The 22,226-nt window shown below is 37.7% G+C and overlaps 1 protein-coding gene across 2 annotated transcripts in view; it reads left to right on the top strand.

The window, feature by feature from the left end:
• The window catches only part of CABCOCO1 (ciliary associated calcium binding coiled-coil 1), a 172,173-nt gene that overhangs the window by 64,821 nt on the left and 85,126 nt on the right, over window positions 1–22,226 (top strand). Inside the window, exons 2-3 of one of the 2 annotated variants that reach the window (XM_080597969.1) lie at window positions 10,536–10,623; window positions 20,141–20,253. In XM_080597969.1, the coding sequence (XP_080454095.1) occupies window positions 10,536–10,623; window positions 20,141–20,253 (201 nt within the window). Of the gene's footprint in view, window positions 1–10,535; window positions 10,624–12,436; window positions 13,362–20,140; window positions 20,254–22,226 lie in introns of those variants that run through there. The other variant, XM_080597970.1, reaches the window with a different exon arrangement.

The raw sequence follows: 22,226 nt of genomic DNA on the forward strand, positions 1-22,226 counted from the left end.
TTTTCATGGATGTCAGCTCTCACAGTAAGTCTGTTTTCTATTTCAATTAATATTTTGCATAAATCAGTGTCTCAGTAAAATAAGCAATACCAGACTGAAAAGAACACAAGGCAACTGTAATTAAGCCACATGTTTAGTAATGTGCTGAACAAACAATGGAAAAAATTACTTTCTGGTTAGTAAATCAATTGTAATCAACCTCATTCCACCCACTCATCCACCTCTACGAGGGGATAATACAGCTGTAGATATCAGGAACAAATCCAGCAACTAAATTAATAAAGCAAAATTGGTGGTTCAGCTACACGTGTTGGCATGAATGTATTACTCCCTACAGCTTTATCTCTGCAAACATCTTTTTGCTCCCAGAGGGCACTTTAAAATATATGTTATTAAAAGAAATATAAAGGAATTACTTAGCCTTATAATTATTGCATCTTTTAAGAGCTACTCTGCCTGTTGCTAAAGAATTTGAAATGTGATAGATTACCATTAATAAACTATCTCCAATAGTCAAATATTACCTATGGGCTCATATTGCTTTTATCTACATAAAATGAGTGAGGCTTTAGGAATATCTGGTGTCAAGATGTTGTCAGATGTTGTTAAGTTCAAAATGATCAAATAAGATAGAGTAATCAATGGTGGAGTGACTACCCACAAGTGGTATGGACTAACAAGTCAATATGATTCTGCCACTTTGATGTAAATACAAGATGGTACAGGCTCATCATTTGTCAAACCTTTCTAAGAGATGTGGCAGAAGAATCATAGAATCATTAAGGTTAGAAAAGACCTCTAAGGTAATCTAGTCCAACTGTCCACCTACCACCAATATTGTCCACTGAACCACGTCCCTAAGTACCGCATCTACCCTTTCCTTAAACACCTTCAGGGATGGTTACTCCACCACTTCCCTGGGCAACCTGCCCCAATGAAAGAAAGAAAGGCATTTTCTGCCTACCAAAGTGAGGGGGAAGATGCAAAGGGACAGATCTCCAGAGCCCATTCCTAAAGACAGGATGAAACTGCATTATTTTTCCATATTTCTTGTGTAAGATATCCAGGAAATCCTCATTAGTGATAAGTGAATGTCAGCTGAATCTTAATTTTTCCAGGCTTCCAACAGAGTAGAGATTATTAAATCTAGTAAATACCTCCCAGGAAATGAATTTTGGCTTGACCAAAACCACAAAAATGAGTGGGAGGCAGAATTAAGACTTGGAAATTAATGTCCTTATTTTCATTTTTAAGATCATTCTGCCTTAACCAACCTGTGTGTATATTGGACTTTTTTTTTTTTTTTGACTCCAGAGAAGCTCAAATGATGCTCATCTGTCTTGAGGTGCTAGTAGGTTCAGCTTTGAATATTCAGTGAAATTATGACATGAGATCTGCGGATGAAGATGAGACATCGGACACAGACTTCACGGGACCTTGTGATTATATGCAACAAAGTTGTTTGTAGGGGCAGTTACAGCAGCAAGCTTATGCTCTCCTGTACCTGGGTTTGAATGTTTGCTGATGGAGTCTGCAGTAATACCTACATAAAGAAAACAGTGGAGAAAACATGCTAGTGTGGAAGAATTGGCAGGGGGCTTTTCTCTCTGTGTTTGCAGATCCTGAGTGGGAAGTAGAATAGTACAGGTGCTCTACAACCCTATTTATTTCTTTTAATGTTATCATATGAGGTGGTTGGAATAATATACAGTGTGCAAATAATCTTGGTGCTGGAATGCAAAGCTACCCCCTTGGTGTAGAATTGTTCTTCTAGGGAGGGAATCAAGGCAGCAGCTAGATGAGTACATCCTTCTGTACTGTACAGACATTGTAGGCAAAGGGTTAATAAGCCCAAGTATTCTCACCAAACCTGAAGTCATTCCAGAGTGAGAAGCAGCCTGTTGCTGCTGTCATTCCACCTTTTCTATAGACTCAAAGAATTGTTCAGGTTGGAAAAGACCTCTAAGATCATCTAGTCCAACCTTTAACCTTTTTTTACTGGCAAAATGGAGAGTGTGTGAAACAAGTATTATGACCATACAGTATAAATCCAGAGGAACCTGTGTCTACAACCTTACCACATGGCAATTTGTTTGAGTTGGTGGAAATGGTCACATTTGGTTTGGTGTCATTAGCTGGCAAGAAGCTGAATGTACTGCTAGCAATCATTTAATGTTACGTTTACAAGAGCAACGCCAAGAAGTGCTTGTGCAACTGAAGGAAGGGAGGCTGAATGGGAGGTGAGTCAGACCCTGAGTCAGCTATCCTCCAAGTGGTCTGAAGCTGCTTTATCCTGTATCACTGCCAGCATGCTTGGGAAGCTCACGCCATGCTAGAGGGACTTTGGTTACTTCTAGGGAGGGGGATACTGGAGCAGCTGTTACAATTTGTACTCTGGCACCCTGCTAGTGGGTGGCTGTAGGGCCACTGTGCCACAGCCACAGTACCTCTTGGCTTATTCAGACTGTGCTTCAACCCATTTCAAACCTTAGAGTCTCATGGTGGTACAGCCACCGTAGAGTGATAGATCCTTGGGGAGAATCGGAGCCTTCCCCAGCTAGACTGGGAAGCTGAAACATACACGGGGTATCAGTTGGTTCCTAGCAGTGGAAACATCGTCCTGCTGAAATCACATAAAGCTCAGTAGCCTTACGGTGCATTTATATGCATTTTAAGTAGAGTGAATCAAACGGAAATAAAGGATGAAGAGAACAAATGCTGACTTCACCAAGATTTATAACATGTCAAAACCCAGGAGAAAAATTTGCAGTAATGATCTAGCAGATGAAAATAAGTTGCTTTGCATTACAAATGGACAGTTTACATTACAAAGCCACTATCCCGTATTACACAATATTCATACATTATATAACGTGCTCCCTATCTCAAGTGGATAAATAACATTAGCACAAAGCCAAGAAGATTTATGGCAAGAATGAGTCTCTCTTACTCTTTTCCGACTAAGTTTTTTTTGCAAGTATTTCTATCACATATGAGCTACCTCACCGGCCAAGCTAATTCTTGGAGTAACTCCCTTGGCTCCAGTGGAAGTACTCCAAAGATGATTTTGTAGCTGTACGCTACATTAGGTCATGCATCGAATAGATGGATGTTATAAAAGGAAGTACTAATGCTAATTGGCAATGACATCACCCTATCACTCCAGAGCAAGTGGATTGCTTCTAGCCTTCCTTACAGTTACCTTTATCAAAGGCCAGTCATTTCTCTTTTTCTGTTGTTGCTATTTCTACTCTAAAGCAATTAGCTCCTTGAAAACTATTTTCCCTTTCATCCGGAGAACAATTCTACTTCTGCTTATGTTTTCAGTGTTACTAGAAGCTAAAATGCCTTTGCTTGTTCAGATAAAAGTGTACCATCGTATTTACACTGCCTGTCAGGCAGTTGTAATTGAAGATCTCAAAGTACGCTGCCAACCTTACGCCTTGTAACACTCAGAAAGTAAATAAGTACTTTTATAAGTGTTTTAATGGACAAGATAAAATAAAACTCTGTCTTGCCTTAACAAATCTAATGGGTTTAGAGTGTTTGCATATTGGGAATTGTTTTTGTACAGTCACATACAAGTTGTTCCGTCTGTGGAAATCTGAACACTGACGGAGGGTGCACATCTAAGCGGATTTTAAGTTGTGGGTAGGGGTTACATCAGCACAGTGACTGTTTTTTTATGGTCCCAGATCTGTCACAACAAGCTGTTACATTTCTTATTAACTTGTGTTTCAGATCACTGAAGAATTATTGCATCATCGTACAAATTATCAATGCTCTTTTGAATCCGTGAGGGAACCAGCTCTAAAATGAAACTGCATATGAAAAATTTCAGAATTTTAAATGGGAGCTGCTGCTAATGGGCTCATAGGAAAACTCAGCTCTATACTGAGGTGCGAAAAATGTCTTCATGGTTTTCAAATTTGTGATCCACTTTTTCCAGAGAAATCAGCAGCATTTATCAAGATGAAAAAAAATCCCAAGTTGTTTTAATTATGCATGTAGAAAAGTCCAGGAAATGTAGGAAATCTTGAAATTATGAGAAAAGAGTTTGATTTTCTATTTAATATTTAATTTCATTGACACACACCCATAATTAGCAAAAAGCTAAATTGTGCCTGAGCTTTTCAAAATGCATATGGACTGACATTACGTATGAACATTTTCAGTCTTAAAGGAATAAAATTGAGAAAATGACAAGCAATCAGAAACAAAAGTTACATTACATGCCTAACTATTGTATCTATAGTGGCCACTACTACTCCTATTATAATACACAAGAGAATTTGAAAGCATTTAGATTTGCTTTTCCAGCTGACAATCTGCCGCAGGTGCTGTGCTATTATAAATAACTATTCAGCTGTTATGCATTATTGTCTAAATCACCATTTTGAACCTGAAGTATAAGCTGTACAACCCATAGATCAAATCTAAAAAATTGGCTCTTGTTTACAATGTAGTTATTTTAAAGGAAGAAAATACCCAGGAAATCAAACTCGCAAAGAATTTTAATTACGCTACTTGTTCCTAGGAGCAGTATTACAGTTTTACATTCCAACACTGCGTGCATGGGAAATGAAATACACAACACCTGTTAACAATGCATACTCTGATGAATGCTTGGCTAAAAACTGGTTTATGGATTTTTTTTTAATTATATGGGGTGGAGAAAAAGAAGATTGATTCCTTTTTTTTTTTTTTTTCCATGACCAGCCAAATATTACCAACTTAGTGTAATGATTTACATTTTATTAACACCAGATGAAATCATATGGAGAATTTTTCTGGACTGATGCATAAATAATTATGATTATTTTACCATTATTGCGCAAGTAGAAATGAATTCACGCATAGTAGCAATATGTGTAGGTAAGACTGGAAAAATGGCTTCCCATATAATCCCCTATTTGCAGGCTCTGATTTCTTTAGAAGTTCTTATTTGGCATTGAAAATTTACAGAGCTGAGCTCTACTTAAAAAATGTTTTATTTGGATTGCATTCAATTTCTCTATATTTTCAAAAATATTTTTTCACTGTGGCTGTGAGGAAAAATATTCTTTGTATATGTACATAAAACATCTAGTTACAGTTTACACTTTAAAACACAGCAGAGGCAGTTAAAATTTAAATAGTCATTTATCAAGAGTAATGTCTTTGTTGGCTTGGATACCATGGAAAAGGCAGTAACCAAAAACTAATGTATGATCCGTATGATAGCATAAAAGCAGGAGGTAGAAGAAACATCAGACAGCGCTTGATAGGTCCAGGAGATAAAACTAAGTCAGCTATGTGTAGGAAAGACTATAATCATCTTTTGAAGCCAAGTCTGCTTTTGGAGCTTGCTCTTTTTTCATCAAAGGCAGTTTCAGAACTGATATCTGAAGGAGTAGAGGAAGAAACCACAGTTGAAAGAGCACTCCCTGATCCTACATTTTTGGGACTTTACATTTTTACTGCATTCGAGTTATAATTGCTAATTATGTAAATAATGGTGCAGTTCAGCCATCCTTGCGTAGGCTGAATTCCTCTGGGCTTTGGTGTAATGTGATGAGCTGTTGTCCTGTTTAGGTAGCTGCAATGCAGAGTTCAGGGAGCCGTGACTGGGGATTACAACAGGCAGATGCATTGCTGGGTTCTGAGCAAAACGAAAGGTTGAGGAGAAGACTGGAAATACTAGTCATACAGTCTTAAAAGCTTTGTGCTTCTGAAGACAAATGCTTTTATTGCAGAGTTCCCAAGGAACAAAGGAAGTCATGGCCTTTGCAAAGTACACAAATGGAAGAAACACTTGTATACAAAGTCTGACTCACAGCTCATGTAAAGAATACGACAAACTTCTTAGTCTAATTCGCTAACTGTAACTGATGTCCTTTCAAATGCCATCCTCAGAAGCAGTTTCTGTTGGAGCTATTTTGTTCTTTTGCCACAGATTGTTTTTAAAGAATTATGGGAAACGACAACAAAAGAATTAAATTTCAGTTTTTCACAGATGAAACTACAGAATGCATGGAGTACTGTAACCCTGTCAGACAAGTGAGTAAATTATATCTTGGTTGCAACAATGCACCACTTGCTGAATATCAATAAGGATATGTTCCCTTCCTTAGAGTAAAAATAATATTTGCTGTTAATATAAATAGTTCTGAATAACCCTGGCAGTATATGCACGGATGCCAAACAGCATTAAAACTTGAGCAGGATGTCATGTTTCAGTTGTGAGAAAGGGGAAGACTGTTAACAGATGTTAAAACAAGGAGGATGATTCACTTATGATGTTTTACGGTAATGAAACTCCATTAACTTCTATCATCTTTCTTCAAATTTCTCTTCAAGTAAATGAGAAAAGCATAAGCTTGTGTTCAAGGAACAATTCTAAACAGTACACTGAGGCTTTCATTCTGCTTCTAAATTTCCTGTGATAAGCATGTGGGTAACTCTGCTCCCGCTGGACCAAAATACACTATTGGTCTTCATAGCTCTGCTGTCAGAAGCATCAGCCGAGTTGATACTTCTGGGTGCTCAAGCTGAGAGAAATAGTGGCTGTATGAGCTGAGTGCCATCCTTGTCTTCCTTTGAATTTAGAGCTCCAAGATACTGAAGAACTCAAGAATGGGTTAGACTGGGTTAGACTAACTCATTAGACTTCCATTCTCTGAGAGGCTAATTTTAGATTCTGCCTTAACTAAATCAATAAATTACTTTAATAGAGATCTTATTGGAAACATTTGACCCCAGTTTTAGAAAAAAACAAACATGGATGTTCCTCATGACATCACAAGCAGAGCTGATATGCAGTTAAAAGTACAAATATATGTGCTGGCCTCAGGTCCTCTGCTCAATGAGTTTTATTTTTACGAGTAATGTACTTTAAATCTCTAGAGCTCTCCAAGTTCATTTTTTACATGCAACTACATAATCTTTTTGGAGTGAATATGGACATTAACTCCTCCTTGCAGCTCTGTATAAACATCTGCTGGCACAGCAGATATTTCAAATTCAGAATCCAGGATGGAAAGTGCTCCCAGGACTGATTACTGAGTTATATACCCTTTTATTTTAATGTACTCTGCCAAGAAGAGTCCATAACATCAAATGAGTCAGGGAAGAAAAGGGCAAGGGCAATAACAAACAGCTTCATTGTAATTTTAACCATATTGCCTAGTGATCACAGAATAACCTTTATGCTTAAATATTTAAGGAGACTATGTGGACACATTCTTCCTTCCTGAGTGTGCTCATCTGCTCACCGGGATTTGTACTCTAGATTCCACGTACACTAAGAGAAGACACATGCACCATCTACCCCAATTTTACTACTTGTTTCTGGTGGCAGGGACACAGGACTTTTGCTGGACTTCACAGTGACAAGTTTTGCTGTCTTGAATAAACCCCACTCTGTAAAGTGGAGGTACGCTTGCCATGCAGACTCCCCAGGTATTGTTGCTAAAGTTGTGATCTTGCTCCAAGACGTCACTTAAATATTATGATATATCCCAGTAATTCAGGCTTGCTAGTCCGTATTATATAAGGAAAGGAATACTAAGATATCTTGCAAGCTGTTTGTGTAGTCTAATAAGGACATTGCTCATAAAACACAAACATAAAATACAGTCAGTTTAAACTGGAAATACTGACGTGCTTAAAGTTACACGCAGATTTAGGCTGGCGTAAAAGTCATGGGGTGTTTTTTTCAAAAGATGGTTTCATATGCTCCCGTATAAAAGCCAACTTGTGTCTTGGGTAATTATAGCTTCCATATTGAAAATCTGCCTGTAATTTCAGCTGGATGTATTTTTTCACTTATTTCTCTAGATTGTTAGATGTTATTCTAAAAGCTGGTTAACATCATATGGAGAAGGTGGCAAAAAATCAATAGAGCTACACAACAAAGACATGAAAGAAGTAAAATATGAAATCTCTGAAAGAAATGATGTTCCCATTTGGGGGCAAAAGGGCAGGGACAACGGAATCAGTGAATTTATATTTTTTTCCCAGTCTGTGTTATTAAGATGTAATAATAGTTTTGGGTTTTTACTTTACACGGTAGTACATCTCTATCTTCTTTGGTCTGCCAACAGAATAAAACAATAGTTCACATTGAAAAGTCAAGTTTTGACTACCTAAATGAAATTTGAAGATAGTTTGCCCAAAAGACGAATGTCTGGTCTTTTGCATAGATTTTAATATTCCAGTTCTTGCAAACTTGTCAAAATTAATGGTAGTTTATAAATTTAGAAAAGACATACAGAAAATGGGAATCTGAGATGAAAAAGTGCTTTGAAAGCACTTGAACAAAGAATGTATATATATATGTGTATATATATTATATAAAAACAATATATATTATCCATATTTTAAATTCTATATAATTTATATCTATCACATAAATAATATGAATATTTAACATTCTACCTAACTGGTATCTCTGATTCCCATTGGAATATATGTTGTTTAATTAGGGGTATTCCTTCAGGTAATTTTTCTTACTACATTAATTGATACGATATGTACTAAACAGCTTGTCCCCCTGAAGAATTTAGGTGGTGAAATGATGCTTTCCTATGTACCTCATAATAAACCCAAAGGCCTGAATTAAGCTTCTGTTAAATTATTTGCTTGTTCATTGTTGCCAGATTACTCATGGCTGTGTAAGACTTGGAAAGACAACAACTGTCACGAGAGGCTTAGAGTCACTCACTGGTCATTGCCATTCTTTTTGTGTCAGCCTTGAATTTGGGAATTCTTAGTATATTAGTCTTGCCTGAATGCTGACTCTGAGAAGTCATTTAGATCTAGATAGATTTTGGTTTTATTTTTGCAATTGGTGATGTAGGAGGTAGATGGTCTGAAATAGTTACCTTCTAAATTATCCATATTGTTTTATCATATGCATCACCTCTCATGGTTTAGATTCTTAAACTAAAAAGTACTTGGAGAAAATCCTAAGCTTTCTTAGCTTGTATTGATAGCATACTGCAATGTTATATGCACATTTACATTACTTCTACAGTTTAATACATGGTAAGGGACTGTCTTGAACTACTGGGTTAAATAAATTCATATTTCTTCTTGAAGTTCTTGTTGGCAGGAAAAAGTATAAGTCCCCTGGAGATGTGCTACATGTCCTTTTAAGTCTTTTCTATCTAATTTCTAGGATTTCTATGAACCTAAATTCATTTTCTTGGCACTAGATATAGAAGTCTTTTGGCTAAGATCAAGAAAAGAATCAATCTAATATTTGCTTTTATCCTTCATTGAGCCACTTCTCTTTATAGGGAGAAGATAATGGAATCATTGATAGAATACATGTTTTACTTCTCTCATTTCTCTGCGGATTGTTTTGAATAATTGAAAAATTATGATTTGCTAAATTTAACTTGCACTTTCTTATTGCTGGGCCAAGTACTAATGTTATGAGTCTCTCAAAATCACTATCAAATCACAAGGAAATATTTCCTACATTTTAATTAAATAGAGAGGGAGGGATTCTGAGGAAGCTACATTGTATTGAAGAATGGTGAACCCAAAGCACTTTCTCCCCTTAAGTAACTCAGGATTCTGTCCATCCTGTTGCTGATACACCGAAGCAGGTATCCTCTTGTAGTTGCTATGGTAGTTATATTAATTGGATATTGTCTGAGAAAGGGCAAAATTACCTTTTTGTTTTGGAAACAGGTTTCTCTGACAACCTAGGATTTATGTGCTTCTTTTTCTAGTACATAATCATGCCCTGAATTTTCTTCTGAAGATATATGATATGTAAAACAGAAGAACATTACCTAGAGGGAATACTGTTCCCTGGATAGAATAACTGTGATGAATGTTATAAAGGAGTCAGGAGAGGATGATTAATTGCTATGCTAATGCACCTATGTACAATAATGCACAACTTACTATTAAGAACCATGTAACACTAATGTACTGTTGCTTTCACAAATTATCCATTTGTTACTAAGGGAGTCAAACCCAAATACCGTGTGCAAGATCTTCATGCATGCCCATGGATTTTTGATCCTTGTCTCACAGGGCAAGAAATCAAGCAATTTGTTGTCATGAGGGTTGGCAGCAAGGAGAACTATATGTCCATCTGGTGGTGTTGTAACAAGCAAAGCTCCAATAGGAATTTCCATTTGCTTTTCATCCTGAATTTGCCTACATATAATTACCATGCTTGGTGATGCTTATCTAAAGGTGAATCGAAACACGTTTGCAACTGAACATTTTCATAAGATCTCTATCAATAGGAGGACACGTGAATAGGCTTGGGAGTTTACAAGAACTTTGCATTTTAAAATAAGGCTACTGAAAATTCATTCCTGAATTCTGCTTAAACTTCATCTTTTCCTGAAATCCAAGGACTTCTGCCAACAAGTAAAAAAAAAAAAAAAAAACAAAAAAAAACAAACTGAATCACCTTGGTTAATGAGAACTTTGGGGGACTTGGTGGAATATTTTGGAGAGCTCTCTTGCAGTTGCTGTTTTTTTTTTATTTTTATATTTATTTGTTTGTTTGTTTGTTTTTTCCCCAGTCGCAGGTGGCCTACCACTGACAAGTCCCTGCAGCTGTGTGCAGTTGTGATCTCCTTTCCCCTTTTGTCATGGACTTCTCTGATGCATGTAAGTCTCCTCCCTCTCCAAAAGAAGTGATAAACTAAGGAAGAAAGTATTTATAGGAAGATGTCATGCTTCACAGCATCATTAGCCGTGACCTGACGAAAATTGGGAAGAGCAACCAGATCTTTATTGAGCCCCAGACAGGGTGAGTGTAAGTGGGCCACATGGCTATCTCTAATGAGATAGAGGCTGTCCAGGCACTGTGAGCTGAAAAGGATTAACCAAAAACAAAAGGAAGAGGATTAACCAAAAACAAAAGGAAGAGGAGGAAAACATACCCTCTGTGCTAAGTGATACTAGCCTTGGCAAAACAATCTCAGAAACTTGAACTCTGGTTCCTCCTCAGATAATTATAGAATAACACTTATTTTGTAATGCTGTGTAAGACCAGACTTTCAAATATGGACTGTTTAAATTATACATGCTGGAGCACTCTCAGGGACAGACCTTTTCATCTAACACAGCTACACAGAGAAGGAGATTTTCTTGTCTGACCTGGAGTGTTTGTGACCATTAGCAATCAAAGTCACCCATGGTTGCCCATGGTAGGAAAGGTCTAGACCAGACTTTTAAGACCACTACTCCTGTTGTACTCACAACTCATGCTTTTGAAGGAAATGAAAATGAGCCTTCTTAAATACTCACATGTATATACAAATGTGGTTTTTGTAAACATGAAGGATCCAACAGAAATTAGAAGGAATGGTTTAATGCTGCTGTTGAATCTTTTTTGTTAGTGTCTTTTTTTATTTTTTTATTTTTATTTTTTCCCCCTAGATATTTTCTATATCTAAGATTTGTGATACTATCTAAATATTTAAATTTTAAAGTAGGAAGTTTAGTAGCTCACTGCTGGAAATAATGGGCTGAGTTTCAATCAGTGCTCAGCTTCAATCAGCTTACTCAGTTCATGTTTTGCATAAGCAAGGATACAGTCCAGGGCTGGGTCTTTTAATACTAAATAAGAGAAATGGAGTTGGTTCCTCTTGAAGGCTTTGAGCCTTCATGTCTTTTACATGGAAAATGTTTATGGAAGTCAGTAGGTATTTTCAGTACCAGAGGAATGCCGGGTTATGTCCAAAATCTGTTACTGACTAGATTATCAGAATGAATGTATACAATGTTATATTGCATCCAAACATCACATTTAATTCCCCAGTTTTTACACCTTACTGTGTGCAGTGCTTGCAGCTCTGAATAATGTTCTTATTTGGTTAGATTTATATACACAGTAAAAAGGGAAGTAACTGCAGCTGTACTGCTGTCAGCTACAGAGCACGGCGCACAAATTGTAGGAATTCACAGTGTGGGCTCTGCACAGAGCTAAGCAATTCTTTAAAATACCATGAATAATTCTAGAACACACTGCAGGATCCAGCTCTCTGAACTGCATTCAAACAGATTTCTGACTTCTTTTGGAAGCGTGATTGGTGTACGTGTGTCAGTGCGGGTCAGGCTGTTTGAGAAGGAAGAGTTGCGTACATGTTGAATCTCAAACTGCATCAGAGTCATGGTGGATAATGAATGGGCAGGTTCTAGTCTCTTATGACACAGGTACTGGGCTTGGTATTTTACAGGGTGTGAGAAACCAGTGATGACAACCTTCAGAAAGTGGCAAACTGCTCAGAAACAGTAGCAGACTTTGAAACAGCTGCAGAAATCCCATGAGGTCCTTTCTTTATGTGGGGCTGTGCAAAGAAATTGTTTTGTCTTAGCAGCTCCCTCAGCACATCAATAAACTTTGCAAAGTAAGTTTGCTTTTTCTTTGTTCTCGTTACTGTTCACCCACCAAATGCTTGTGTTTTATTTGATCTTGCAGGTAAGTGCCATTACTCTGAATTGTTGCTGCTGCTATGAGTCTGCATGCCACAGCAAACCAACAGAGAAAATGCTTCACCCTAGCTTTATTAGTCATCCATGTTTAAAAAAGGAAAAAGAATGGGACAAAGAGGAGAAATGAGGAAAATTTATGTATACTAAGCGTTTTTCCTCTGTAAATCCTAATGAAAAAAAAAATAGTTCAGTCCCTAAATCGTTTCCCACTTATTATAGTTTGTGAATTATTCTGAAACAAGTCCAGATCCTTAGCTGGAGTAAATCTGTATGCCTGCATCGGTCCAGGAGAGGCCTGCTGCTTTATACCAGCTGCCATCTGACCTACAGTAATGTGTATTGGCATTCTGAGTGAGGTATTTAGTTTGAACATGGTGTCTCAAAAAGCTGATGTTGTGATGTTAGGATAGCTGCTAGGACAACTGCATGGTACTGTCCAAGTAACTTATTCAGATGGTCCGTGCAGTAGTTCAGGGCACTATCTGGAGTAGGAAAATGGCAAGATCTAAACTGGAAAAGGCACGGCAGCGGTGCTTCGCGCCGCCTGATGTTCCTGAGCGCCTGCCTCAGGAAGTCCAGCCACGCGGCGCCTTGAGGCGGCGGTGGCTGGGCGGGGAGAGCAGGTGTCCCGCACGGTGCCGGGCCTCTGGCGGGTGCGTCCCGCCAGCTCCCGGCCCCCCGCCATCACGGCAGCTCTGCGGGGCGGCAGCCCGCGGACGGCAACAACGCCCTCGCCCCGCGCGGCGGCCCCGCGGCAGGCCCTAAGATGGCGCCGGGCAGGGCGAGAACAGGCGCTGGGGCCGCGCGGGAGGGGATTCGGGGCCCGCCCCGTTCCCTGGGCGACGGCGACGCCGAGCCCGGGCACCATGGCGGAGGCGGCGGCGGAGGCAGGCAGCCCGCCGGGACAGGTACCGCGCCGCACCGGGGCTCTCGTCGCCCCGGGCCTTCCCGTTGCCTTCTAGCCCGCCGGGCAGGGTGCGAGGCGCTGAGGTGGGGCAGCCCACCCTTCCCCAAGTGGTCCTCCCTCGCCTTGCCTCCTTCACGTTTTCTTTTTCTGTTCTTTGCTCTTTTAATTGAATTTTATTTTAAATGCCTTCATTAAGCTTCTGAACACTTAAAAAGAAAGGGTGGGTGTTAAAAATCCTTTTTGAGGATCAAAGGAAAACAGCGTGAGGATTTATTCCTGCGTGACCTTTTCACAAAAGAGCGTGTAGGGAAGAGAAAGTCACCTGCTCAGTGGAGCAGCTCCCCTGTCAAAAACCCACAGAGGGCTGTGAAAACCCACAGAGGACTTCCAAAACTTGTGGAGGGCTTCAGAAATCCGTAGGCCCATCCTTCCTGGGGAAAACCACCGCCAGCCATTCCATGTCCTCATCCTGGCCTAGCTCAGCGGTAGCTCCCCCTTCTTCTGCAGCTTCTGTTGGGGTTTGTAATTGTTGAAAATACGTATTTTCATACCAACAGTGTGTCCCAGTAGTTGCAGACTCTTGTTTTCAGGCGTATGGCTCTATTGGCTTTTTCATGGTTTTAGAGAGATCTGAATTTTTGGCTGTTAATGCAAAGGGGCATGGTTTCCCTCCCATCTTGCTTCCAGCAACATCATAAGATGTATTCCTCACCCTTTGTTTCCTTAGGTAGCCAGAGTGCTACCACAGATCTAAATTCACATCATTCTTCTCAATATTTGCTCCTTTTCATATCTTTGTCTGCATTATTATTATTATTTATTGCGGTTTTTGACTTAGTTGGCGGAGGTGTGATTTCTGACACAGGTACCTCACCTGGTATCAGGAGTCTGAGAACACAAGGTATTCCTCCCAAGAACACATGAGGTGTTGCTTCAGCTCAAAGTTTCTCTCTTGAGTCTGTCTATAAAGCTGTAGTAACCTTGAGGTCGTTTTCTTGAGGTGGAACTTTGTTGTCTCAGATGGCAGAGAAGTTACTGTGGCTGTTGCTGAAGTGGTTAATTGCTTTCAGCCACTGTAGATTTGCATCTGTTGGCAAAAAGCTACCGTAACAATTACCGGTACAAAAAAATAGGTTTACTTAAATAAATCCTCCTCTATGTAAAATGTATTAGTACATGTTTTAATGCTTTATGAGATATATGTAAGCATTTTTCACAGTATACTTCTTACTACTGTTATTATTGGTAAATATTACGGTTCTTGGGAAGAGCATAACAAGGGGGTGATGCAGTCAGTCAGATCCTAGTGAAAGGGCACAAGGTGTACTGTATGGGAAAGGACAGGCTGTCAGAATATATTGTACGTCTATTTGAAATGTAGCACTGAAATTTTTGTCTTTATTACTTCATGGCTTTATAAAAGGATTCTTTATAGGATTTTTTCCATGTGTTTTCTGTTCCTTACATATTGAAGTTTGTTTTATACATGATAGCTTACCTTAGTGATAATTCCTACTATCCCTTATGATTTAATTGTATTGCAAACCCTGTGGAATTGTACTTTTTTTTTTTTATTGTATAAGTCTCCAGTTTTGGCTGAGGCTGGCATGTTCAATATATAAGCCATAGAGAACATGGTATTCTGCCACTCTTTATTTTCTCTTAAATCTTGAGAAAAATTCCTCTTAAATGAAAATACTTTTATAATTGCTCAGACTTGTAGTTACTTTCAGCAGAAAGCATGTCGCAAAACCTGAATCCTGTTCTTAGCAAGTCTTGCTGCTGCTTTATTTTTAAACTTTTTTTTTTTTTCTATTAAGTAGTCTGCAGCAGTGAAAACATGAGTAAAGTCTAAAGCCATTTGGTACATTTGGTCACCCATATGTCTTGATGCGTGGATGGTGTGTATTTTTTTAAATATATTTTGTTATTAAGAGGATACCATCAGCTTCTGTTGTTCATAATAGTCCTCGTGGTCCTCTGAATGCTTTCCTCACATAAAGGTTTTATTTTTCGCATTTGGCATATCTGCATGTTTTGCTTTTGAATGTAATTGAAATCAGTGTGCTATTCTTGTGTATTTCCTTATGTGTTTAACAACAAAAGAAATACTGTGACTAAAAATAACAACTATTGATTTTAACTTCCTATTGTGGGAGCAGACAAGTGGGGCTTCCCCCCCCCCCCCCCCCGTTTCTGCCTTAACTATTTAGGTAGACAGCTTCAAGATTTTCTGCTTCTGCTGAAGTATTTGACAGCTTGATAACAAAATTCATATAATAATACAAATAACAGCCTGTGTTGCTATTTTTTTTCATTCCCATTTTGATTAAAGTTGTAACTGATACGCGACACTGTTTCAGGATACATCTGTACTGCTGTCAGCAGTATTGCTCAGAGCGAGGTAGCTGAGCCAGCTTTAAATGAACTAATTCAGTACTGGAAACTATCTAGCTGTGGCAGCAGAGTTTAGTCCAGTCTCATTTCCCTGATGGAGTGAGGAGTATCTCAGGTTCCTTACGCTTCAGGTATTTGCTATAATTTGAGAGGACTGGCAAGCCATTCCTTTGTGAATATACTTTTGAAAGTCATGATTTTGCAAAAGCATGCTGTTGCATTTTCAAACAAGTGCAAATAAGTGGCATCTTCAGCCAGAGCAGAGGTCTCAACCAAAAGGACAAGCTTATTTCCTTTCAGAAACAGTGGTGCTAATTTCCATTTTTGTGTTTCAAGGTTTTGCCACTCTGGAAAGTCCCTCACTAAAACTGCAGACAGTGGGGCATCTTTTCTAGCCATTTTTTTTTCTTTTTTGTTTTTGTTTTAGAGTTCTTCCCCACCCCAAATGCAAAACTTTTTGCAGCTTGCAATTTATCACTCTTCTGTTATTATTTTCTGTTTCACAGTGATTTGTAAACATTGGCTGAGAGATTCAAGGAGGATCTTGTTCTTTTGTTTTAGAATATCTGATTTGGTATTTCGATTGGATGCTGTTGACAAGGGGTGCCCAAAGCATTTGGAGTGACATACTGAATAGCCAGAAACACATTATGCATTCAGAATAGCTACAAATTATTTGAAGGAAAATAAAACATAAAGGAACAAATAATTCCCTTGTAGTAGTCTATTTTTAAATAGGTTAAGTCTATTGCTTTACAGTGTATGTTGGTAGAGGTTTTTTTTTCCCCACAGCACATGAGGATAGTATTACCAGAATTAAATCACTTCGGATTACCTCAGTCAGTTACAGTTGTTAACAGTAAGAGGAAAGATAAATTCTCTGACAGCAGTGAACATGCAAAAAACAACTTCCCTTTGATTTTTCAGTGGTGGTTAAAGACTGCAATCAAAAGACAAAAAAGTATTTTATCAAAAGAATGATAAACTTTCAGCGGGGCTCTGCCCAACCAGAAATTTTCCACAAATACAGGATCATGTAGAGGGCTCATGGACTTTCAGTACCTTTTAAATTACAAAACCATTTATAATTTTAAAAATTAATGTTCTAAATTACGTGCTTTCTCTCCCATAGTTACTCATCAGTCATTTTGAACTGTATTTCATATTATCTAATACCTGCACTTATTGTGGACAGCAGTGCCACAAATTCATCCTTATCAAAACAGTAAAAAATAAAAAATAAAACTTGGGCAGAGGATGAGCTTGCTGCTGGGAATAAAGTTACAGACAGTAGGTGATGAAATGGTGTTCTAAGGTAGGCTTTCACCTTGCCATGTAAACTGTCGAATTTTGACGTGCAGATTATGGAGCTTTATCTGCAATACTGAGTTGCAATAGCTTGAGTGTCTCTTAAGTTTAAACTTCAAACTTTAGTTGGTTAAAGAGTGTGCTTCTAATTCCAATGGATCTTTTATTGTGTTGAAAGAGATTATAGGAGACCGAGTGCAAAGCACCTGGAGTTATTTTTAAATATTTTTTTGTTATCTTACATAGCTTGTATATTGTTATAATACAACACTATATACTAAGGCTTCAGCAATTTTTCCTAGAGGTCCTTCTTGCTATTTGTAATTCCGAGAATGAGATGAGCCTTAGCATCAGCATACTAAGTGTGCTGGGCCTGTCAATACTGGGTAGGTGAGAAAGCTTCATGCTGTAGTAAGCCAGCTACATACTGTAGGCAGGAGAAAATGACTTTTTGGTCAAGCTTTTTCTGATATGATGAATGTGGCCTGATACCTTTCAAGAAGTGGTGAGGAATTAGTTTGGATAGATTCTGGAAATTCAGTGTTTTTTTTTCCATATTTTTCAACTTTTTGCCTACTAACTTTTTCCATAGAGCACAAGATGTAGGAAGCGGGAGGAAAAAAAAAAAAAGGCTTTTGGTGCACCTGTACTTCTGCATGGGGCTCCCGCCGTGGTCTTGAATGATGGAGGAGTAGAGTGCAGGGATTGGGAAGGTTTTCCTCCTTGCTCAATCTTCCAGTCCCCTTGTCCCCTCTGTGCTACACCTGGCTTGTAACTGCAGGAGAGAAACTGGAAGATAGCTTGATGAGAACAAAAGTGCTATGCCTTAAACTTCCTTAAGCTTTTCTTTTTATATCAGTGCCAATTTCTTCATCAGATATTGATAAAGTCCATCACAGTGATTCTTGGGAAATGTTAACATTGTGATCAGTAAGGTGTTATCAAATGACCAGTCATTTGCCATTTATATAATGGTGCGAAAAGCCATAGTAAAGTATCCCACGTATTGGACATTGTGAGAGAAAGGGATGAGCTGGTATTAATTCAACTTCCAAAGCATCACTATCAGTTAAAGAATAACTGATATTATGAGTTCAGCTCTCCCTACTTCTAAAAAATCCATTTTTTGATGTATCTGTAATACTGCTGGTCACTGCAGGAAAGCATTCATATTTTTCCTAATTATTCAAAACTGTCTCTCAATAACTGTATAATGTTCCTTTGTTGAGCTACTCATTCATGTTTTCCTAGTTGGGGCATGCAGCTTCGATTATAGCAATATTACTGACTGTAGGGGTATTGCTTTTAATTATGCATGAAGTATTCCTAATACAACCAAAAGCAGACTAATGCCATGGTCCTAACTGTCTGAAGAAAGCCTTCAAGTACTTCATTGCTCTTGTTCTGATAAGGCAGTGTGTCTATGGCTAACTTCATTGCAGTTGGGAACAATAATTTTTAATACTAAAGTGCATGTGTAAAAGTACTCTGGCATGTAATTAGAGAGAAAAAACTAGTTGTCCACTAAATGTGATGTTTGTTGCTCTCATTCGTGTTTCATCAGTCTTTGATGCAATTCAGCTTGTCCTAGTTTTAAGTATATTTTGCAGTTTGGCAGCAGCAGGGGGAGTAGTGTAGCTTTATTTGGGGGATCTCCTTGACCAGTGCTAGATTTAGTTGATGATCAATTAGCCCAGAACAATGCTGTTCAGTCTAAATTCATCTGTGTTATGAAATCTTCCACTTCTTTTTCAAGCTGAGCTAGAAATGTTATTCTACGCACTTCATCTTGGTGTGCCTCTATAAAACCCCACGAATGTAAAGATATACTTGATATGACTGTTGGGTTTTACTCAGATTTCTAAGCAACTTTTAGGTAGGGTACAAACCCTTACCCCCTGTTCTTTGAGCTTAATGATCCAGATAGATTTTCATTTACATAGTTGTCCACCTATGTAGACTCTAACAGCCCAGCTTGGGTACAAGGGTTTGGTGAAAATTTATTTTACATATCAGTTCCTTTTTAAAACTTTGTAAAATGCTTTTGGGTAGTTTCCCTTTTATATAATGCACAGATCTCAGCAGGGCTCAGTTAAAATTGATAAAATGATGCTATACATAGTTTTGACCTTTGCTGGGATTGCGTCTGAACATAATTGGCTCATCTGAACTAACTACTGATAACCATTATCAGCGACACCTCATTTTAACAGCATAGAGATTGTCCAATAGATAGATGTCAAATGTAATTTTGAGTAACTTTACAGATAATGATTTTATAATGTGCTTTGACACCTCAATTCATTGCCTAAATATTCTAAAGTAAAACAGTTATTTTTTTTCCAGTGTTTTATATGTTTCATAGCTTTTTCTTAATGGACACACTAAATAAAGTATCATCAAATGTTCTTACTTTTTGTAAGATGATTGCATAGCTTTTCAAGCTCAGTTTGTTATTCCTTCATAACATGTACACCATCGTATTTCCTGAAAGGAACTGCCTTTTGTGTATTATTGCAAATACACAGACCTTCCCTGAAATAGTAGGGTCGGATTTTTTTATATGTACCTTTGTGTTGCAGCAAACGTGTTGGGGTTTCTTGGGTTAAGGGAGCAGTAAGTGTGGACAGTAAATTCCCAAAGGGCAGGGTGGAGATCAAATAGTGTGGTAGTGTGTATGTGTGCTCATAATATCCTAAGCAGAAACTGATTTTAAAATTTAGTTACTGTACAATCTGGTATCATGTTAGTCAAATCTAGATTCATGGATTCTTTGCACCTTTATATTTCTATTGTTTTTACTTACAACTTGATTTAATCTTATGCTGCACACAATATGTCACTGTGTTCCCACGTGAATTTAAGATAGAAATACTATTTTCCATGTATCTGCCTAGTGAAAATGTGTTAGGGTATTGTGCTGCTGCCTTATAATTATAGCTGTGTTACAGTTTGGCATTTGTTGAATTAATCTCTTGCCTACTTCCTCAAAATCAAAATGTTGTTTAGATAAGTTACTGCCATAATTGAATCAACTTACAAAAATTATATTCATATATCTCTATGTGTGTGTAGGAAGAAGACCAAGATCAGGATGCAGTAGGTGGACAGAAGATTATTAATCAGACATTTCTTTCTCTTTCCCAAATTACTGCTTTGTCAGAACAAAATATAGAAGGAGTTCAAAAGTGAGTAGCAATGATAACAATGCTAGAACCAATATTATCATGAAATAAAGTTTATAGACAATTTGATGGATTTCTTTTGTGATAGTTACCACATTAGACTTTAAATCATAAATGATTTAATTGAACAATTAATGTTTCATGAAAGTTATAAAGAAAGCCATTGATCTCATATCTGCTTTATTTTAGTGTGTTGCCCATATCTTTTGATTTTTCTTCAACTCCTTCCCTCTTGCCCCTGGTAAATATTTCACAATGATGGGGTTTCTGGGTTTACAGTCTTACTAAATATTCTGTAAATAAAATACTAAGATGCAAATAAGCACAGGCCAATGCTGAGCCTTTTCATATGTCTCACTTGGTAACTCTTTTGCTAAAACATTTAGGACTCTTTACAGATCCATGAGTTACTGTAAAATCAGAAGGGTTTTAACAGTTCAGAAAGGGATGGAAAGCTTAAGAAGTAGATAGCTATTATGGTGCACTGGGGAAATAGGAGGCAGCCAAAGACTTCTGAAGTAAGCCCTTGTTGTCTTCCCTTTAGCAGCACCCTCTCTCATTATTATTGCTTAATAGGAGATGAATTTAGGATGCCAGGAGTTCAACCTGAAACTCTAGACTTATATTTTTAGAATGGGATTTTCAGAAGTGCCCAAATAATTTAGGAGCACTTTTATCCACTGGCAGATTCTTAAAGAATTGAAAGCCAAAGGGCTGGTGCTCTTAACTGTTTTGGGGAGACAGAAGAAGAAGGAAAAAAAAAAAAGACAACAACAGAACTAACCCTGTCTTTCTGGATACATAGAGTTTTTGAGAGATTAAAATATTATTCTTGAAATATTCTCTTCATCTCATTTGTCTTTGTTTTGAGGAAAAAAAAAACTTCTTTACCTGATGGGATTTATTTTTCCTTTTTAAATTTTTTATTTAAAGAAAACTGGAAAAAAATATATTTTTTTCCCTTTAAATAATAGTATATGTATTTTTTCATTTATTATTTTCTCTTGAGTGATAAGCCCCTTACTTCAGAGAAGACTGAAGCATACAACTCAAAGGAGACTAAAATGTACTCGATGATGCAATTTATTGTGAAAATTTCTTGCTAAAATTAAAAAGGAAAGCATTGAAAGGTCATATGTTTTTTCTTAGTCTCAGCTGCTCACATGTATTTATATATATATGTGTATATATATATACACACACACACATACGCACACACAAGTTAATCATAAAGTATATACTGCATCTGACTGAAGGGGGTAGATGCAGGGTATTTTATGTACTCTAAGCAGTTTAGCACCAGCATTGAAATTTTGTTAGTTTACCACTGAGCATCATTTCTCTACACAAGAGCATTTTGAAGGCCACAGCTAAGGACAGAAAATCAGAATAGATGATCTAATTCAGTATGAGAATTTTGATGTCTTGCATTCCCATATATATTGGAGTTCTGTACTGCCGTCCATCTCCATAGGACTTGCACACCTCCCATAAAGGAAGAAATAGCAATCGATTTAATTAAGAAATCTAAATCACCCATAATTTCCTGATCATTTATAGATACTGTTGTCAGCGAGAAGCCTTGCAGAATATTGAAAAAATGAGTTCTGGCATTGTTAGTAGCATCACAGAAAATCTAAATCCCTGAGAAGCTCTGATTATGAAAACACAGAGTTGGCAGAAGCTTCAGAAAGAGAGGATATGGACTGTTTTAAACCTTGGAAAGTTCAGCTGGCCACATTCCACTTCTATTTCAGTACATAGTTAAGTGTTTTTAACCGAGTTGCATGTGTACAGCCGTACAAATTTGTCATGCAGAACAAAGGAGTACATGTTTTAAACAAAACTGATTGGATTATATGCTTTACTTTGTTAGCTATTGAGGCTTTAATTAAAAAAAATAAAAAACAAAAAACTCATCTTACTTGGCAGCGTATCGCTACTGGCTTGGTGAAAACCCTGAAAAACTAACAGTT

This window comes from Anser brachyrhynchus (assembly GCF_964034855.1).
Source record: "Anser brachyrhynchus genome assembly, chromosome: 6".
In the NCBI taxonomy this organism is placed as follows: domain Eukaryota; kingdom Metazoa; phylum Chordata; class Aves; order Anseriformes; family Anatidae; genus Anser; species Anser brachyrhynchus.